This window comes from Coregonus lavaretus (genome assembly GCF_964263955.1).
Source record: "Coregonus lavaretus genome assembly, chromosome: 4".
NCBI lineage: Eukaryota > Metazoa > Chordata > Actinopteri > Salmoniformes > Salmonidae > Coregonus > Coregonus lavaretus.
In genome coordinates this window covers 16,241,906-16,260,373 of record NC_139991.1, presented here as the reverse complement: position 1 = coordinate 16,260,373, position 18,468 = coordinate 16,241,906, and the positions used below count along the sequence as shown (strand labels likewise).

Below are 18,468 nucleotides of genomic sequence, written 5' to 3'. Positions count from 1 at the left end.
GAGAATAGCATAACACAAAACAATATTAATGTCTCCATTGATAGCCTATACACCTTTCTCTAAACAAGGTTCTCGTATGTATGCAATATGAGGCAATTATAAGCATGTTACGTTGATCAATGTGACACCATGCCTAACAGGGGGTTAGGGATTACCGAGGAGGCAACGAGAGATACTGAGATAGGGTGCAAAAAATGTAGGGATTTCATTTCTCAAATTTGCTAAATACAAATGACAAGAGAAAATAAACCAAAGTGATTTAAAATAGACAAAATTGATAAATTAACTGAAATGAAAAACAGACTGTCCTAATGTCTCAATTTTTTAAAAGAACAAATCTAAGGTGCAGGAACAGAACGTACACCACCGGTCAAAAGTTTTAGAACACCCCCATTTTTCCAGTTTTTATTGAAATTTAAGCAGTTCAAGTCCAGTGAATAACCTGAAATGGTACAAAGGTAAGCGGTAAAATGCCAGATGTAAAAAAAAAAAAAAAAAAAAATGTGGCTAGCAAAAACTGAATGATAATGTACATTTCAGAGTTATAAAAAAATGCCTTTTTCAGGGAACAAGTAATGGGTTAACAACTTACAGCTGTTCTGCAGCAATGGAAGTTAATTAAGCCTTGAAAGTTGACGCTAACAATTCCTACAGGTGTCCCAACTGTTGTTGATTACTTTCAAACCCTCTGTCTGTATAAAAGCAGTGTTGGAACAGACTGTGTTACTACACCCTCTTAAGCATTATCTGGACAGTATTGTACTGCAGGAAGTAGTATATTGCTATCATAATGGCGAGAAAAAGGCAATTAACAAAGGAAGACAGACCATTATAACCCTTAAAAGTGTCAGTCTTTCCTTTAGAGAAATTGCAAAGAAAGCCAAGGTGTCAGTGAGTACAGCTTTCCTACACCCTCAAAAGGCACTTGGAAACTGGAGGAAACAACAGGAAGAGGTCTAGCAGACCCAAAGCCACAACAGAATGAGAAGACAAGTTTCTGAGAGTGAACAGCTTGCGTGATAGGCGGCTCACAGGACAACGGCTTCAAGCACAGCTTAACACTGGTCGATGTAAGCAAGTCTCAGTTTCAACTGTGAAGAGAAGACATGGAGCTGCAGGTTTGACAGGTGGAGTGGCAGTAAGAAAGCCATTGCTAAGATGGAAAAGTTGGTCAGGGGTTCATCCTACAGCAAGATAATGACCCAAAACACACCTCCAGGCTATGTCAGAACTACCTTAGAAGAAAAGAACAGGATGGTAGGCTTCAAATCATGGAATGGCCAGCACAGTCTCCAGACTTAAACCACATCGAGCTGGTTTGGGATGAACTGGGCTGAAGGGTGAAAGCAAAGCAACCTACAAGTGCAACACATTTATGGGAACTTCTGCAGTGTTGGGAAGAACTTTCCGAACAATTTTTGATTTCCATTGTAGAAAGAATACCACGAGTGTGTTTGGCTGTTATGTCTGCAAAAGGTGGCTGCTATGATGAGTCAAAAATGTAGATTACATTTTGTTAAACAAAATGATTACATTATTTTTTTGTCTCTAATTGTTTATTTGGTCTACGTTTTAATTTCATAGTACATTAAGACATTAACAACTGTGTGACTTTCAATAAAAACTGGAAAAATTCTAAAACTTTTGACCGTTAGTGTACATAAATCAACTGACAAGAAGGGGTTTGACAGAGAGAATATATGGGGAATGGCCAGCTCCATTATCTATTTTAGATACACATCATCATGATATAAAGTGTGAATGTACTGATCAGATTTTAAATACATAAAGTTATTTTAGCATTAGCAGTACTTTGCTATTTTAACACTTCAAGTAAAAAGAGTTCCCCCGCGGTGAATAGAGGGATGGCATTTCCCAACGCATACCCAAGGTACTCAGTCTTGGAAAAGGCACATTTGGATGCGTTGATGGTGAGGCCGGCTGCCTGAATGTGCTGAAAGACCACCTTCAGATGCTTTTCCCAGGTGGAGCTGTGGATGACAACATCATTGAGGTAGGCAGAAGCAAAATCAGACAGACCGGATAGTACCTGATCGATGAGCTGCTGAAAGGTTGCAGGAGCTCTGTGACATCCAAATGGCATTTTCGTGAAATAGAACAGGACCCAGGTGTCCTGAACGCTGTCAGTTCTCTGGGCCTGGAACTCAAGGGAACTTGCCAGTAGCTTTACACAAGTCAATGGTTGTCAGGAATTTGGTTGCCTTACCCAAGCATTCGATGAGGTCGTCATTGCGGGGGGTTGGATAGAAGTCAAACTTGGACACTAAGTTTAAGTAGTGGAAGTCAACACAGAACCTGAGAATGCCATCCTTCGGAACTGGAACCACAGGACTACACTACTTCAGGGATACAGTAGCTCATGCGTCTGGCAAGAGCATTTTCTTTCAGCACTATGTCGTAATCCACCAGGTCTGTGTGCCGGGCACTTACTGGAAAATAACTGGATCACATAAGGCTCTCACCTGGGCTTGCTGAAGATGGAGCTGGAGGGGGTCTGACCAGGTAAGTAAGTATTGCTCTTCCAAATCCTCCTCATCCTCCACTGCCCTGATTATTAACACGTTTCCCATCTGTCTGCTTTTCAGGTCTTGTAAACCACTCCTTCCTGAGATTCACATGCAGGACACTGTGTGAGCGTGCCTCTCCAGATGTGGCTCTCATACGTGGAAGGCCCCAGTTTTTGGGTGACCTCAAAAGGCCTTGCCATTTGGCAAGCAAACTGCTGTTTTCTGTGGGGAGCATTACGAGCACCTTCTGACTGACTGGTCACTCCAGGTCTTTTGGCGCGGATGTGCTCATGGGCAAAAGTGCTCATCTTCTCCAACCTCTCTCATCTTCACAACATAGGAAATTACATTTTGGGGCTCTACTCTCACCTGCTCGTTTCCTCCCCAGGTTTCTTTCAGCAGAGTCCAGGGTCATCGCACATCATAGCTATAGAGCAACTCAAAGGGGAGAAGCCAGTAGAGGCCTGTCTTAATATGTAAAGAAAAGGTAGGGGATCCACTGATCCCAGTCTGAGCCTGTCTCATTGACAAACGTACGGAGCATCTGTTTCAAGCTCTGAATAAACCTCTCAGTCGGATCGTCAGTCTGTGGATGATACCGAGTCGTTCATAGGCCCTTGATCCCCAGTAGTTGGTACACTTGCTTCAGCAGTTTGGACATGAAGTTCGAGGCTTGGTCAGTTAAAACTTCTTGGGGGAAACTTATGGGTACTTTGTAGCATAGTCATGATGACAAGTATGAAACGGTGCCCAGACTTGCTCTTCTCCACTTGACCCACAATGTCCATTCCAATACGCTTAAATGCTACATCAATGACAGGTAAGGGATGCAAGACTACTTTGGTTGGGCCTCTGGCTGAGGTCTGTTGGAACCTCCTGCAGAAATCGGCAATGTCAGTCCATAGGCCTGGCCAGTGGAAGTGGCGCATGATACAGTCTGTGGTTTTGTGCTTTCCCAGATGGTTTTCCCAAGGGATGGAGTGACATAAGGTAAGTACTAGCTCACAGGCCTCTTCTGGGACAGCCAACTGCTGGTCGAACCTTCTGATGGTACAACACTCCATTCTGAAGGTAGTAACCCTCCTAAGTGCTACTCTCAGCCTTAGCCTGGCCTGACTGCTCCTTCACTAGGGCCTGTTGATACAGAGGGCCCAGTACTTTGTCTTGTTTCTGTTGCTCTACAATGTTGCTATGGACCCTAAAGCCTAAGGGTACGTCTAGACATGTTTTCTTGAGGTTTGGCAACTGTGCGCTTGAACTTGTCTTGCATGCACTGCATCTTAGACTTATGAGTCTTGCCTGGCACTCCCTCAACCAGCCACCGGGTTGGGGGAGGGGCATCTGAGTGGTCCCCCATATTATTTAGAATTTTACAGTAAGGGCTAATCAGTTCAAAAGTAGCTGGTATCATGAATGCATTAATGTTCGAATGGTCGTCAATCATCATTAAGTAGGCCATACCTGTACCCGGATTATCGAACGCACAGATTGATACAAGGCAATGTGCAACGAGCAGGTCAAGTCAGAACCATGGAGAAATAATTAGACCAAATGGTTTGGTGCAGCCATCTAAAGTTACAGTGACTTTATATTCACACAGCTTCTAAATGACATATACAGTTGAAGTCGGAAGTTTACATACACTTAGGTTGGAGTCATTAAAACTCGTTTTTCAACCACTCCACACATTTCTTGTTAACAAACTATAGTTTTGGCAAGTCGGTTAGGACATCTACTTTGTGCATGACACAAGTAATTTTTCCAACAATTGTTTACAGAGAGATTATTTTCCTTATAATTCACTGTATCACAATTCCAATGGGTCAGAAGTTTACATACACTAAGTTGACTGTGCCTTTAAACATCTTGGAAAATTCCAGAAAATGATGTCATGGCTTTAGAAGCTTCTGATAGGCTAATTGACATCATTTGAGTCAATTGGAAGTGTACCTGTGGATGTATTTCATGGCCTACCTTCAAACACAGTGCCTCTTTGATTGACATCATGGGAAAATCAAAAAAGAAAATCAGCCAAGACCTCAGATAAAAAATTGTAGACTTCCACAAGTCTAGTTCATCCTTTGGAGCAATTTCCAAATGCCTGAAGGTACCACGTTCATCTGTACAAACAATAGTATGCAAGTATAAACACCATGGGACCACGCAACCGCCATACCGCTCAGGAAGGAGACGCGGTCTGTCTCCTAGAGATGAACGTACTTTGGTGCGAAAAGTGCAAATCAATCCCAGAACAACAGCAAAGGACCTTGTGAAGATGCTGGAGGAAACCGGTACAAAAGTATCTATATCCACAGTAAAACGAGTCCTATATCGACATAACCTGAAAGGCCGCTCAGCAAGGAAGAAGCCACTGCTCCAAAACCTCCATATAAAAGCCAGACTACGGTTTGCAACTGCACATCGGGATGAAGATCGTACTTTTTGGAGAAATGTCCTCTGGTCTGATGAAACAAAAATAGAACTGTTTGGCCATAATGACCATCGTTATGTTTGGAGGAAAAAGGGGGCTGCTTGCAAGCCGAAGAACATCATCCCAACCGTGAAGCACGGGGGTGGCAGCATCATGCTGTGGGGGTGCTTTGCTGCAGGAGGGACTGGTGCACTTCACAAAATAGATGGTATCATGAGGAAGGAAAATTATGTGGATATATTGAAGCAACATCTCAAGACATCAGTCAGGAAGTTAAAGCTTGGTCACAAATGGGTCTTCCAAATGGCCAATGACCCCAAGCATACTTCCAAAGTTGTGGCAAAATGGTTTAAGGACAACAAAGTCAAGGTATTGGAGTGGCCATCACAAAGCCCTGACCTCAATCCTATAGAAAATTTGTGGGCAGAACTGAAAAAGCGTGTGCGAGCAAGGAGGCCTACAAACATGTCTCAGTTACACCAGCTCTGTCAGGAGGAATGGGCTAAAATTCACCCAACTTATTGTGGGAAGCTTGTGGAAGGCTACCCGAAATGGTTGACCCAAGTTAAACAATTTAGAGGCAATGCTACCAAATACTGACTGAGTGTATGTAAACTTCTGACCCACTGGGAATGTGATTAAATAAATAAAAGCTGAAATAAATCATTTATTTATCTATTATTCTGACATTTCACATTCTTAAAATAAAGTGGTGAATTTTTACTAGGATTAAATGTCAGCAATTGTGAAAAACTGAGTTTAAATGTATTTGGCTAAGGTGTGTGTAAACTTCAGACATCAACTGTACATAAGGTTTACATACCAGATTTCATGGCCCCATGTCCATCAATTCAGTTCTTATAGCCCTGGAGTCATATGGTGCCATCTATAGGTGTAGCGTGGCTGACTTTGAATGCAGCAACTAATCATTCTCAAATTCATTAGAGGCCAATTCATTGAGTATACAGTGGGGAGAACAAGTATTTGATACACTGCCGATTTTGCAGGTGTTCCTACTTACAAAGCATGTAGAGGTCTGTAATTTTTATCATAGGTACACTTCAACTGCGAGAGACGGAATCTAAAACAAAAATCCAGAAAATCACATTGTATGATTTTTAAGTAATTAATTTGCATTTTATTGCATGACATAAGTATTTGATACATCAGAAAAGCAAAACTTAATATTTGGTACAGAAACCTTTGTTTGCAATTACAGAGATCATACGTTTCCTGTAGGTCTTGACCAGGTTTGCACACACTGCAGCAGGGATTTTGGCCCACTCCTCCATACAGACCTTCTCCAGATCCTTCAGGTTTCGGGGCTGTCGCTGGGCAATACGGACTTTCAGCTCCCTCAAAAGATTTTCTATTGGGTTCAGGTCTGGAGACTGGCTAGGCCACTCCAGGACCTTGAGATGCTTCTTACGGAGCCACTCCTTAGTTGCCCTGGCTGTGTGTTTCGGGTCGTTGTCATGCTGGAAGACCCAGCCATGACCCATCTTCAATGCTCTTACTGAGGGAATGAGGTTGTTGGCCAAGATCTCGCGATACATGGCCCCATCCATCCTCCCCTCAATACGGTGCAGTCGTCCTGTCCCCTTTGCAGAAAAGCATCCCCAAAGAATGATGTTTCCACCTCCATGCTTCAAAATCAAATCAAATCAAATCAAATTTTATTGGTCACATGCGCCGAATACAACAGGTGCAGACATTACAGTGAAATGCTTACTTACAGCCCTTAACCAACAGTGCATTTATTTTAAACAAAAAAAGTAAGAATAAAAACAACAACAAAAAAAGTGTTGAGAAAAAAAGAGCAGAAGTAAAATAAAGTGACAGTAGGGAGGCTATATATACAGTAAAATAAAGTGACAGTAGGGAGGCTATATATACAGGGGGGGTACCGTTGCAGAGTCAATGTGCGGGGGCACCGGCTAGTTGAGGTAGTTGAGGTAATATGTACATGTGGGTAGAGTTAAAGTGACTATGCATAAATACTTACTTAACAGAGTAGCAGCAGCGTAAAAAGGATGGGGTGGGGGGGCAGTGCAAATAGTCCGGGTAGCCATGATTAGCTGTTCAGGAGTCTTATGGCTTGGGGGTAGAAGCTGTTGAGAAGTCTTTTGGACCTAGACTTGGCACTCCGGTACCGCTTGCCGTGCGGTAGCAGAGAGAACAGTCTATGACTAGGGTGGCTGGAGTCTTTGACAATTTTGAGGGCCTTCCTCTGACACCGCCTGGTATAGAGGTCCTGGATGGCAGGGAGCTTTGCCCCAGTGATGTACTGGGCCGTACGCACTACCCTCTGCTTCACGGTTGGGATGGTGTTCTTGGGGTTGTACTCATCCTTCTTCTTCCTCCAAACACGGCGAGTGGAGTTTAGACCAAAAAGCTCTATTTTTGTCTCATCAGTCCACATGACCTTCTCCCATTCCTCCTCTGGATCATCCAGATGGTCATTGGCAAACTTCAGACGGGCCTGGACATGCACTGGCTTGAGCAGGGGGACCTTGCGTGCGCTGCAGGATTTTAATCCATGACGGCGTAGTGTGTTACTAATGGTTTTCTTTGAGACTGTGGCCCCAGCTCTCTTCAGGTCATTGACCAGGTCCTGCCGTGTAGTTCTGGGCTGATCCCTCACCTTCCTCATGATCATTGATGCCCCACGAGGTGAGATCTTGCATGGAGCCCCAGACCGAGGGTCATTGACCGTCATCTTGAACTTCTTCCATTTTCTAATAATTGCGCCAACAGTTGTTGCCTTCTCACCAAGCTGCTTGCCTATTGTCCTGTAGCCCATCCCAGCCTTGTGCAGGTCTACAATTTTATCCCTGATGTCCTTACACAGCTCTCTGGTCTTGGCCATTGTGGAGAGGTTGGAGTCTGTTTGATTGAGTGTGTGGACAGGTGTCTTTTATACAGGTAACGAGTTCAAACAAGTGCAGTTAATACAGGTAATGAGTGGAGAACAGAAGGGCTTCTTAAAGAAAAACTAACAGGTCTGTGAGAGCCGGAATTTTTACTGGTTGGTAGGTGATCAAATACTATTTCTGCTCAATACCATTAAAGACTGATGTAATGAGTCTAAATACAAAATCTGGAGTGAATCTGACGTTAGGTTCATGAAGAGAAAATTATTGCAGATGATTGAGCATTAGCATTACATATGCATATAATTAGTTACATATGCATATAATTAGTTGTTAATAGTTTACAGTAAAACTTCAATTAAAATCAAATCACATTTTATTTGTCACATGCGCCGAAAACAACAGGTGTAGACCTTACAGTGAAATGCTTACTTACAAGCCGTTAACCAACAATGCAGTTTTAAGAAAGTAAAAAATACTATATAAAATAATGTGAAATAAAAGTAACAAATAATTAAGGAGCAGCAGTAAAATAACAATAGCAAGGCTATATACATGGGGTACCGGTACCGAGTAAATGTGCGGGGGCATCGGTTAGTCGAGGTAATATGTACATGTAGGTAGAGTTATTAAAGTGACTATGCAAATTAGAGTGGCACTTGCCAGTTGGTCAGGGCATGCTCGGAGTACATGTACTAATAATCCGTCTGGCCCTGCGGCCTTGTGATTGTTGACCTGTTTAAAAGGTCTTACTCACAGTCGTCCGGAACAGCTGATGCTCTCATGCAGGTTGCAGTGTTACTTGCCTCGAAGCGAGCATAGAAGTAATTTAACTCGTCTGGTAGGCTTGTTTCACTGGGCAGCTGTGCTTCCCTTTGTAGTCTGTAATAGTTTGCAAGCCATGTCACATCCGACGAACGTCAGAGCCGGTGTAGTACGATTCGATCTTAGTCCTGTATTGACGCTTTGCCTGTTTGATGGTTCGTCTGAGGGCATTGCGGGATTTCTTATAAGCTTTCGGGTTAGCGTCCCGCTTCTTGAAAGCGGCAGCTCTACCATTTAGCTCAGTGCGGATTTTGCCTGTAATCCATGGCTTCTGGTTGGGGTATGTACATACAGTCACTGTGGGGACGACGTCATCGATGCACTTATTGATGAAGCCAGTGACTGATGTGGTGTACTCCTCAATGCCATCGGAAGAATCCCGGAACATATTCCAGTCTGTGCTAGCAAAACAGTCCTGTAGCTTAGCATCTGCTTCATCTGACCACTTTTTTATTGACCGAGTCACTGGTGCTTCCTGCTTTAGTTTTTGCTTGTAAGCAGGAGGATAGAATTATGGTCAGATTTGCCAAATGGAGGGCGAGGGAGAGCTTTGTACGCGTCTCTGTGTGTGGAGTAAAAGTGGTCTAGAGTTTTTTTTCCCCTCTGGTTGCACATTTAACATGCTGGTAGAAATGAGGTCAAACGGATTTAAGTTTCCCTGCATTAAAGTCCCCAGCCACTAGGAGCGCCGACTCTGGATTAGCGTTTTCCTGTTTGCTTATGGCTGTATACAGTTCATTGAGTGCGGTCTTAGTGCCAGCATCAGTTTGTGGTGGTAAAATAGACAGCTACGAAGAATATAGATGAAAACTCTCTTGGTAGATAGTGTGGTCTACAGCTTAAAATGAGATACTCTACCTCAGGCGAGCAAAACCTCGAGACTTCCTTAGATATCGTGCACCAGCTGTTGTTTACAAATATACATAGACCGCCACCCCTTGTCTTACCAGAGGCAGCTGTTCTATCCTGCCGATACAGTGCATAACCCGCCAGCTGTATGTTATTCATGTCTTCGTTCAGCCACGACTCGGTGAAACATAAGATATTAGAGTTTGTAGGATTTTCATGCCTGTAGTTTGTCCACTTTATTATCAAGCGATTGTAAGTTGGCCAATATTATCGATGGCAAAGGCAGATTAGCCACTCGTCGCCGACTCCTTACCAAGCACCCCGATCTCCTTCTGCAATATCTCCTTTTCTTTCTACTGCGAATGACGGGGATGAGGGCCCTGTCGGATGTCTAGAGCAAATCCCTCTGGTCCGACTCATTAAATAAATATTATTTGTCCAGTTCAAGGTGAGTAATCGCTGTTCTGATGTCCAGAAGCTCTTTTCGGTCATAAGAGACGGTAGCAGCAACATTAAGTACAAAATAAGTCTAAAAACAATGCGAAAAAACACACAAAATAGCATGGTTGGTTAAGAGTCCATAAAACGGCAGCCATCCCCTCCGGCGCCATCTTCAAACTGATTAAATGCAGAGTCTCAAATAGCCACCTGTCCCTTTTAATAGCCGGGCAACGGCACACATTTCAACAAATAAACGGCAGGTCTAAATTAACTGTTTACGAGGTTACCATGATTGAGTAATTACATTAAGTAATTCAGTAATGACTCGAAACAATTATGGCAGTCATCCATTTTTATCGTCAATAAGAAACTTCTAGCCATTGGCTGCTAACTGCTGAGAACTGCTAGTTAACTGGCAAGCACAAAAACAGTCAACAACTTCGGGAGTACAGACCCCTAGAAATCAGAACTGCCAAAAACTGGTCGAAAGAACAGACAACTCTTGGTCGACTAAGATTTTTTTTTTGTCAGGGACAACCTTAAAATCAACATGGGCCAGCATGTTGGTGACGTAACAATGCAATATGTTTTTATTGATAGCATTCGGGATGATGTGTATCCAAGTCTTGTGTCAACAAATTGCATATCTGCTTACACTGGACATCTTCATAGGTTTTGAAAACTATCAGAAATAAACAGCACAACGCGGAAGCATGAATTATCACTTAGCAACGGCTATGGAGGAGAAAGAGGTGCTCTCGGAATGTTCAACTGCATTGGCCTAACTCTCTCTATATACAGTATAGTTCTGGTTCAACCTAATAATCTAATTAAGCATTCAGGCCCGAGGGGGTGTGGTATATGGCCAATATTCCACGGCTAAGTGCTGTTCTTAAGCACGACACAACGCGGAGAGGCTGGATACAGCCCTTAGCCGTGGTATTTTGGCCATATACCACAAACTTCTGAGGTGCCTTATTGCTATTATAAACTGGTTAACAATGTAATTAGAACAGTAAAAATAAATGTTTTGTTTGATATACCATGGCTGTCAACCAATCAGTATTCAAGGCTCGATCACCCAGTTTATAATACAGAATAGACTACTTTTGCTTTCAGATTACATTTAAAGCAGCAATCAGCAGTAGAAACAATAACAAAGTGACCTCCAACTAAGCTCAATTTAACCACTCTCAAAGTTATGGATGCAAGGACTGACCATCCATGATATAGACATTCAAGTTAACCATGTTGAGGTTATATAGTGTTTGTTTACATTTACTGTATAAAAATATTGGGAGTAAAAAAAACATTTTGGGTTCTGATGGGGTACGGCAGTTGAACTAAACTCATTGGGCATTTAAAGTTATATTCTTTAAGAATCAATGGGTACATACAGTGAGGGAAAAAAGTATTTGATCCCCTGCTGATTTTGTACGTTTGCCCACTGACAAAGAAATTATCAGTCTATAATTTTAATGGTAGGTTTATTTGAACAGTGAGAGACAGAATAACAACAAAAAAATCCAGAAAAACACATGTCAAAAATGTTATAAATTGATTTGCATTTTAATGAGGGAAATAAGTATTTGACCCCCTCTCAATCCGAAAGATTTCTGGCTCCCAGATGTCTTTTATACAGGTAACAAACTGAGATTAGGAGCACACTCTTAAAGGGAGTGCTCCTAATCTCAGCTTGTTACCTGTATAAAAGACACCTGTCCACAGAAGCAATCAATCAATCAGATTCCAAACTCTCCACCATGGCCAAGACCAAAGAGCTCTCCAAGGATGTCAGGGACAAGATTGTAGACCTACACAAGGCTGGAATGGGCTACAAGACCATCGCCAAGCAGCTTGGTGAGAAGGTGACAACAGTTGGTGCGATTATTCGCAAATGGAAGAAACACAAAAGAACTGTCAATCTCTCTCGGCCTGGGGCTCCATGCAAGATCTCACCTTGTGGAGTTGCAATGATCATGAGAACGGTGAGGAATCAGCCCAGAACTACACGGGAGGATCTTGTCAATGATCTCAAGGCAGCTGGGACCATAGTCACCAAGAAAACAATTGGTAACACACTACGCCGTGAAGGACTGAAATCCTGCAGCGCCCGCAAGGTTCCCCTGCTCAAGAAAGCACATATACAGGGCCGTCTGAAGTTTGCCAATGAACATCTGAATGATTCAGAGGAGAACTGGGTGAAAGTGTTGTGTCAGATGAGACCAAAATTGAGCTCTTTGGCATCAACTCAACTCGCCGTGTTTGGAGGAGGAGGAATGCTGCCTATGACCCCAAGAACACCATCCCCACCGTCAAACATGGAGGTGGAAACATTATGCTTTGGGGGTGTTTTTCTGCTAAGGGGACAGGACAACTTCACCGCATCAAAGGGACGATGGACGGGGCCATGTACCGTCAAATCTTGGGTGAGAACCTCCTTCCCTCAGCCAGGGCATTGAAAATGGGTCGTGGATGGGTATTCCAGCATGACAATGAACCAAAACACACGGCCAAGGCAACAAAGGAGTGGCTCAAGAAGAAGCACATTAAGGTCATGGAGCGGCCTAGCCAGTCTCCAGACCTTAATCCCATAGAAAATCTGTGGAGGGAGCTGAAGGTTCGAGTTGCCAAACGTCAGCATCAAAACCTTAATGACTTGGAGAAGATCTGCAAAGAGGAGTGGAACAAAATCCCTCCTGAGATGTGTGCAAACCTGGTGGCCAACTACAAGAAACGTCTGACCTCTGTGATTGCCAACAAGGGTTTTGCCACCAAGTACTAAGTCATGTTTTGCAGAGGGGTCAAATACATATTTCCCTCATTAAAATGCAAATCAATTTATAACATTTTTGACATGCGTTTTTCTGGATTTTTTTGTTGTTATTCTGTCTCTCACTGTTCAAATTAACCTACCATAGAAATTATAGACTAATCATGTCTTTGTCAGTGGGCAAACGTACAAAATCAGCAGGGGATCAAATATACAGGGCCAAATACTTTTTTCCCTCACTGTATCATTCATAATGTATAAATAAAAAAATTGATGTATCAACTGCTGATTACACCATTAAAAAACAAGTTACAAGGAAAAACACTATAGTAAGCCTGCTCACCAAACAGATGTGTCGTGTCATGTGGTAAAAGGTCATTCATGCGCAATCATGGAATAGGCAATGTAAAATGTTCAATACATTTGGAAATGTCCAAAGAACAGGCAGAACCTAATCCAAAACTAAGGTCGAAATATTTTATTGAAAAGATGGATAACAGGAGATAAGACTGCCCCTGCACTTTCAAGTAGACCTCGGCTGTGGGGTAATGTTTCTCGTCACCATGGTCCCACATGTGGGTAGGATTCAACTTATTCTGCACCAGAGTCTGCATACTGCCAGTGTCTATCAGTGCCCTGACCGCCTGGCCATTGAGTGAAACAGCAATGTCCTGCAAAGGGGGATTCTCACCCTGCTCAATGACTTTGGGCCTTGGCACAACACACGTGGGCTACTTTGGCATTGTTCCTGGGGCACAAGGGCTTAGTATGACCTTCCTGACCACACTGGTAACAAATTGTAACTATGTCTGGGGCCTAGAGGTAGGGCTTTGATTAAAATGGGTTAACCATGGTTGGTGTGGTCTTTGGGGTCTGGAAGTACAGTGTTTGTTGTATCCTGGGTTCTTTGGCTGTTTGCCACTTGGCATAATTCCAGGGTTGGGCTCGGCATAGGGCGGCCACAAAGGTGTTGGCATGGGCTGCATATTCAGCAGCGGTTGCAGGGTCATGCTCCCTGATCCACGCATGCAGCTCTGGCTTCATGGTCTTGTTGGTGGGCTGCACACACTTTCCATAAAAGTCCTTCAAAAGGACATAGAGCTCATTGGAGTGGAAAAAGCTGTTTGTAGGTCTCTGGGTCATCAGGGCCCAGAGGTCCGCCGGGGAGGGAGCCTGCAGCTCCTAGGAGAGTGTCCCTGTCATCGGCCTCGGGAAGAGCCACCTAGTGCGTGGTCAGGGACAGGGGTCATCCTGGTCTCGACCTCCAGCTGCAGAAGCCTGAATTGGTGCTGTATTGCTTTCCACCTTTGCTCCATTCGTTCAGCCTCCCGATCCAGCCTGATGTCGCACATCTACTGCATTTCAAGGCCCCTCCTGAACAGGAGGGTCAACTCCTCCAATGAGGTCACACTTGGATTGTCTGGTATGGGCTCTCCTCCTTCAGCTCTACCTTTGAACACACCTTCCACATGGAGAGGTGGTGCCGGTCCTGATTTGTCTTTGTCCCTTTTCAGTCCCATGGTTTGGTTGTCTTGTTTTGTCAAAAACATAAAGAGATTAAAATAATTTAAACTAAACTACCGCTACTCACTGCCCTCTACTGGTCATCCCACCATATGTTAGGGATGACCAAGGGGGCAACGAGAGACACTGAGATAGGGTGCAAACAATGTATGGGTTTTATTTATCAAATTTGCAAATACAAATGAAGACAAACTGGATAAATTAATTGAAATTAAAAAACGGACTGTCCTAAAGTCTCAACTTAAAAATAAAAAAATAAACGGAGATCTAAGGTGCAGGAACAGAACGTACATAACTTAACTGACAAGAAAGTGGATTGACAGAGAGAATATATGGGGAGTGGCCAGTTCCATTCTCTACCTGAAGGGAGGTTCAGAAAACATTCATTTTAAATACACATCATCATGATATAAAGTTTAAATGTATTGATCAGATTTTAAATACATAGTTATTTTAGCATTAGCAGTACACATAATCAATGAATGAAAGGTACTTTGCTATTTTAACAAGTCAAGAGAAAAGAGTTCCCCCGCGGTGAATAGAGGGGTGGTATTTTCCAACGCCCCTCCGGAAACATACTTCAGTATCGGAATTCCACTCTGACCTCCTTAACCAGAACACAGCCGGCATCCATGCTGCGCAGACATGGTGCCGGTAACCACAGAGACAAGGCGGTAAACAACATTTAACATTTAAGTCATTTAGCAGACACTCTTATCCAGAGCGACTTACAAATTATATAGACATTATATAGAACTTTTACTGTTCGTTGATAATGATAATGGTTAAATTAAAGTTAGATGGAGTTAAATTATACCAGTGACTGTTACAATGTAAACTATGAAGCAAGTAAATAAAGTGATGTATGGTATAAAAGAAACAAAAACAATGTGTCACATCGTTATTTATATATTATGTGTATCGCCATGTGTATACGTAACTGGGGCCATTGTGCTGCTAACAGCTTAGCTTCCTCCACTGTCCGACTGCCCCATACTGGGCTCGAACCAGTGATCCTCTGCTTCGCAACACACGTGACTGTTCTCCTTGACAACATTCAAATGGGTTTCAACATTTCAAGCTAGCTGTAGAGTGAGCTTACGGTACATTCTTAACTCCGTTACACTCACCCCTTCTAAACTCACTACACAGCGAGCTACCCCTGCCGTTGAGCTGAGCCCAACTGCCAATCCGGGTCACGGCACCACTGTAAATGGCGTCGGTGTGCTGCTAACAGCTTAGCTTCCTTCACTGTCCGACTGCCCCATACTGGGCTCGAACCAGTGAACCTCTTCTTCGCAACACACGTGACTGTCCTCCTTGACAACGTTCCAACGGGTTGAGCCACCCAAATACCAATTGGATGGCTCCATCCGCGACATTTCAAGCTAGCTGTGGAGTGAGCTCACGGTACGTTCTTAACTCCGTTACATATTGTGTAAAGTGAGTGTTAACGCGCATATATGATATCTGTAAGGCAGGGTTTCTGCTGTGCAGTCCGCGATGCGGCCGTCACACAGGGATTGGTCCAATATGGTGATATGAATACTGAGCATGACACTAACCGTCTGAAGTCCTCTCTAGGTGCTCTGCTGAAGAGTTGAACCTCTGGTTCAGGACCTCTGGACCAGGCTCCTTACTTCCCTTGCTGCCCTTCCTCTGCCTAAGGGCAGTCATGGTGGCTCACTGAAAATGGAGGGGCAGCTATTAGTCTTCCACACAAGATAGGGACACACACACTGCCAAGTACCTCAACTCCTCCACGAGTTCAGAGCAGACTAGAGTTTTTTTTTATGAATCTCCGACTCCGAGTCTCTACTCGCTTTGCACCGATACTTCAAAAATGTTAACTCTTAAACCCTTACCGTGTACCTATGTTTGTCCTCTGTTGTTGAATGCCTTTCGTTGTTTGCCGAAATCCATACATTTTCATAAAACGTTAATCAAATACAACCACAGACTGTTTCCTCATACAACCACAGACTGTTTCCTCATTGCTGTTGCTCTAATATAGCAACTCTGCGCGAATGCACATCTGCCAATTGAATCTCAACAAGGAAACAGTCTTTAGTTGTATTTGATTAACATTTTCATCAAAAGTATGGATTTCAGCAAACGAAGAAAGGCACGCAAAAACAGAGGACAAACATAGGTAGACAGTAAGTGTTTAAGAATGTACATTTACACACCCACACAGAGTAGAAAGTACATTTAAATGCCTTACATGCTAAGAGGGAACCACCCATTCACACACAATAAGAAAATGACCAGTTAAAAAAAACATAAAAGTATAACGCTGGGAGGCTGTATGTTGCTCCTTGCCTCCTTCAGTAGGCTATTGTCCAATGAGATTCTATCCTATATAGGCTATGGAATTGGAATCATAATGGACACCAGGAGTATAAAGCAATGCATCTTTTGTATTTATCATTTGTCATTTTATAGGTGCTATTGACTTAATTTGAACAGCAAACAGCAATGTTTACACCGTTACCCCATGGGACAGACTGCTCCTCAACATGTCCCCTGATGTCATCAAATAGTGACTGACGTCTATCTATCGAAAGTGTGTCGAGTCTCAATCATCCTATGCTACCGTTACAGTTTTGCAAAAAGAAAAACAACTAAACACAAACACATTTTTGTGGTAGCCGTGAAAAACCGCAAACAAACTACACAATTGTCTCTTGCTTTTCATTCATTCGCTTTTTTCATTCATTCACACAGGCCTGGGTTGCAGCGGCATTTCCTACTCACGCCGCTGCTAGAATATCATGAAATATCAGATCGCATCACTCGCTAATCTCGGTCTCTTCGAATGGACAGCCTCAGCATCGGTTTCATGCTCGCTCGATAGTGAATGTCGCTTTTGATAGCAACAAAAAAGGATTTGATTACACTTGTTCATACATTTAAGCCTCACCCTCAACAGTGCTTGCAATCCCTTATCGGATGTCCAATGGTTTCTCCTCTCTCCCTCCCACGGACACTCGATACATGCGTAGTCTCTAGTTCAGCCGAACACAGGCTTGAAACAATGTAGCCAATTTTCAGACCCGGCGCCTTCTATGTCGCCTACAACGAGTAAAACATTGATTTGGTTAATATGCAGAGATGAAAAACGGCTACTTTTTTTTATGTATAAATTAATACATAAATGAATATAAATAATTCTGGTCCTACAAAAATCGATACATAGAACACACAATAGCACAGCGCCACGTGGTAATCGAATTGCTTATTATTAACCTGAATGTCAACAACAATGAAAAAAGACAGCAACTCACATTTGTAAACAGTTAGGCTACATTCTGGCTGTAAAATGTATACAAAGTACAACCGCCACTATCAGCTTCCGGGGAAGCTGCTAAAGACCCACATTGGGTCCTCGGGCATCGGACAACTTCATGCAACAGATTCTGCACACCGTCATCAATTTTAGATCAAAGACTGTGAGCCGTGTATGTCACTCATTGATTTATTGGTTGCAAATGGCAAGTTTTTCAGTTTGATATTGATATATTTTTTTGTATTGTGTATTGTTGGGTAGTTATTATTAAATACTGGACCAGTTTCTTATGAAAATAGTTCATTCAATTGCATGTCATCTTTATTATACTTAAAATGAATACATCACCATGGGTGAAAATGAATTCTCCATAAACCCCAGGACAGTGCATAGCCTATTCTTTGACCTGGTTGTTATTTTCATCTGAAAGTCCCCATTAGAATACATCTCGTACTTAAATTACCCAATAATCACTGCATCAATCTGAAAGAATGACCACTCCATAATTCATTGTGCCATATACATTTTTAAAGATCAAGTTCTGTCACTCCAAGATGGGGAGTAAACAGGTCCAAATTGAATCATTACATTGTATGGAGACCCCATTGAATTTATTTGTGATAACAGACACTGTAGAGGACAAGAGAGAAATCTCTGGGCATCCAGATGGAAAAAAATAGAAAGTGCAGCTGCTGACATGAAAGGGCTGAAGATTATCAAAGAGATTTAAGAAAATAAATTGGCAGGCCGCTTGTAGGCGCACAGGATTATGGGGGAAGAAAAGCGTAAATGTTTAATGGCTCTCCTTTTTTTCTTGGAAGGTGCTTGTTTGTCTTGGTTTATTTCTTGATAGGCACAAAGGAGAAGTAGGTTGCACACTCTCTCCCTCTCCTCTCAATTCCCCAACCCACTCATGCCATCTCTGGGAAGTTGGG

The 18,468-nt window shown here is 42.9% G+C and overlaps 1 protein-coding gene across 2 annotated transcripts in view; it reads right to left on the bottom strand.

Moving 5' to 3' along the window:
• The window catches only part of LOC311128685 (protein C-mannosyl-transferase DPY19L3-like), a 50,662-nt gene extending 33,547 nt beyond the window's left edge, over positions 1-17,115 (bottom strand). Inside the window, exons 1-2 of one of the 2 annotated variants that reach the window (XM_084160896.1) lie at positions 17,002-17,115; positions 15,810-15,930 (exon numbers count right to left, since the gene is read on the bottom strand). In XM_084160896.1, coding sequence (XP_084017022.1) covers positions 15,810-15,921 — 112 coding nt within the window. In that variant the 5' untranslated portion in view covers positions 15,922-15,930; positions 17,002-17,115. Of the gene's footprint in view, positions 1-15,809; positions 15,931-16,468; positions 16,529-17,001 lie in introns of those variants that run through there. The other variant, XM_084160897.1, reaches the window with a different exon arrangement.
• Positions 17,116-18,468: the final 1,353 nt, after the last annotated feature.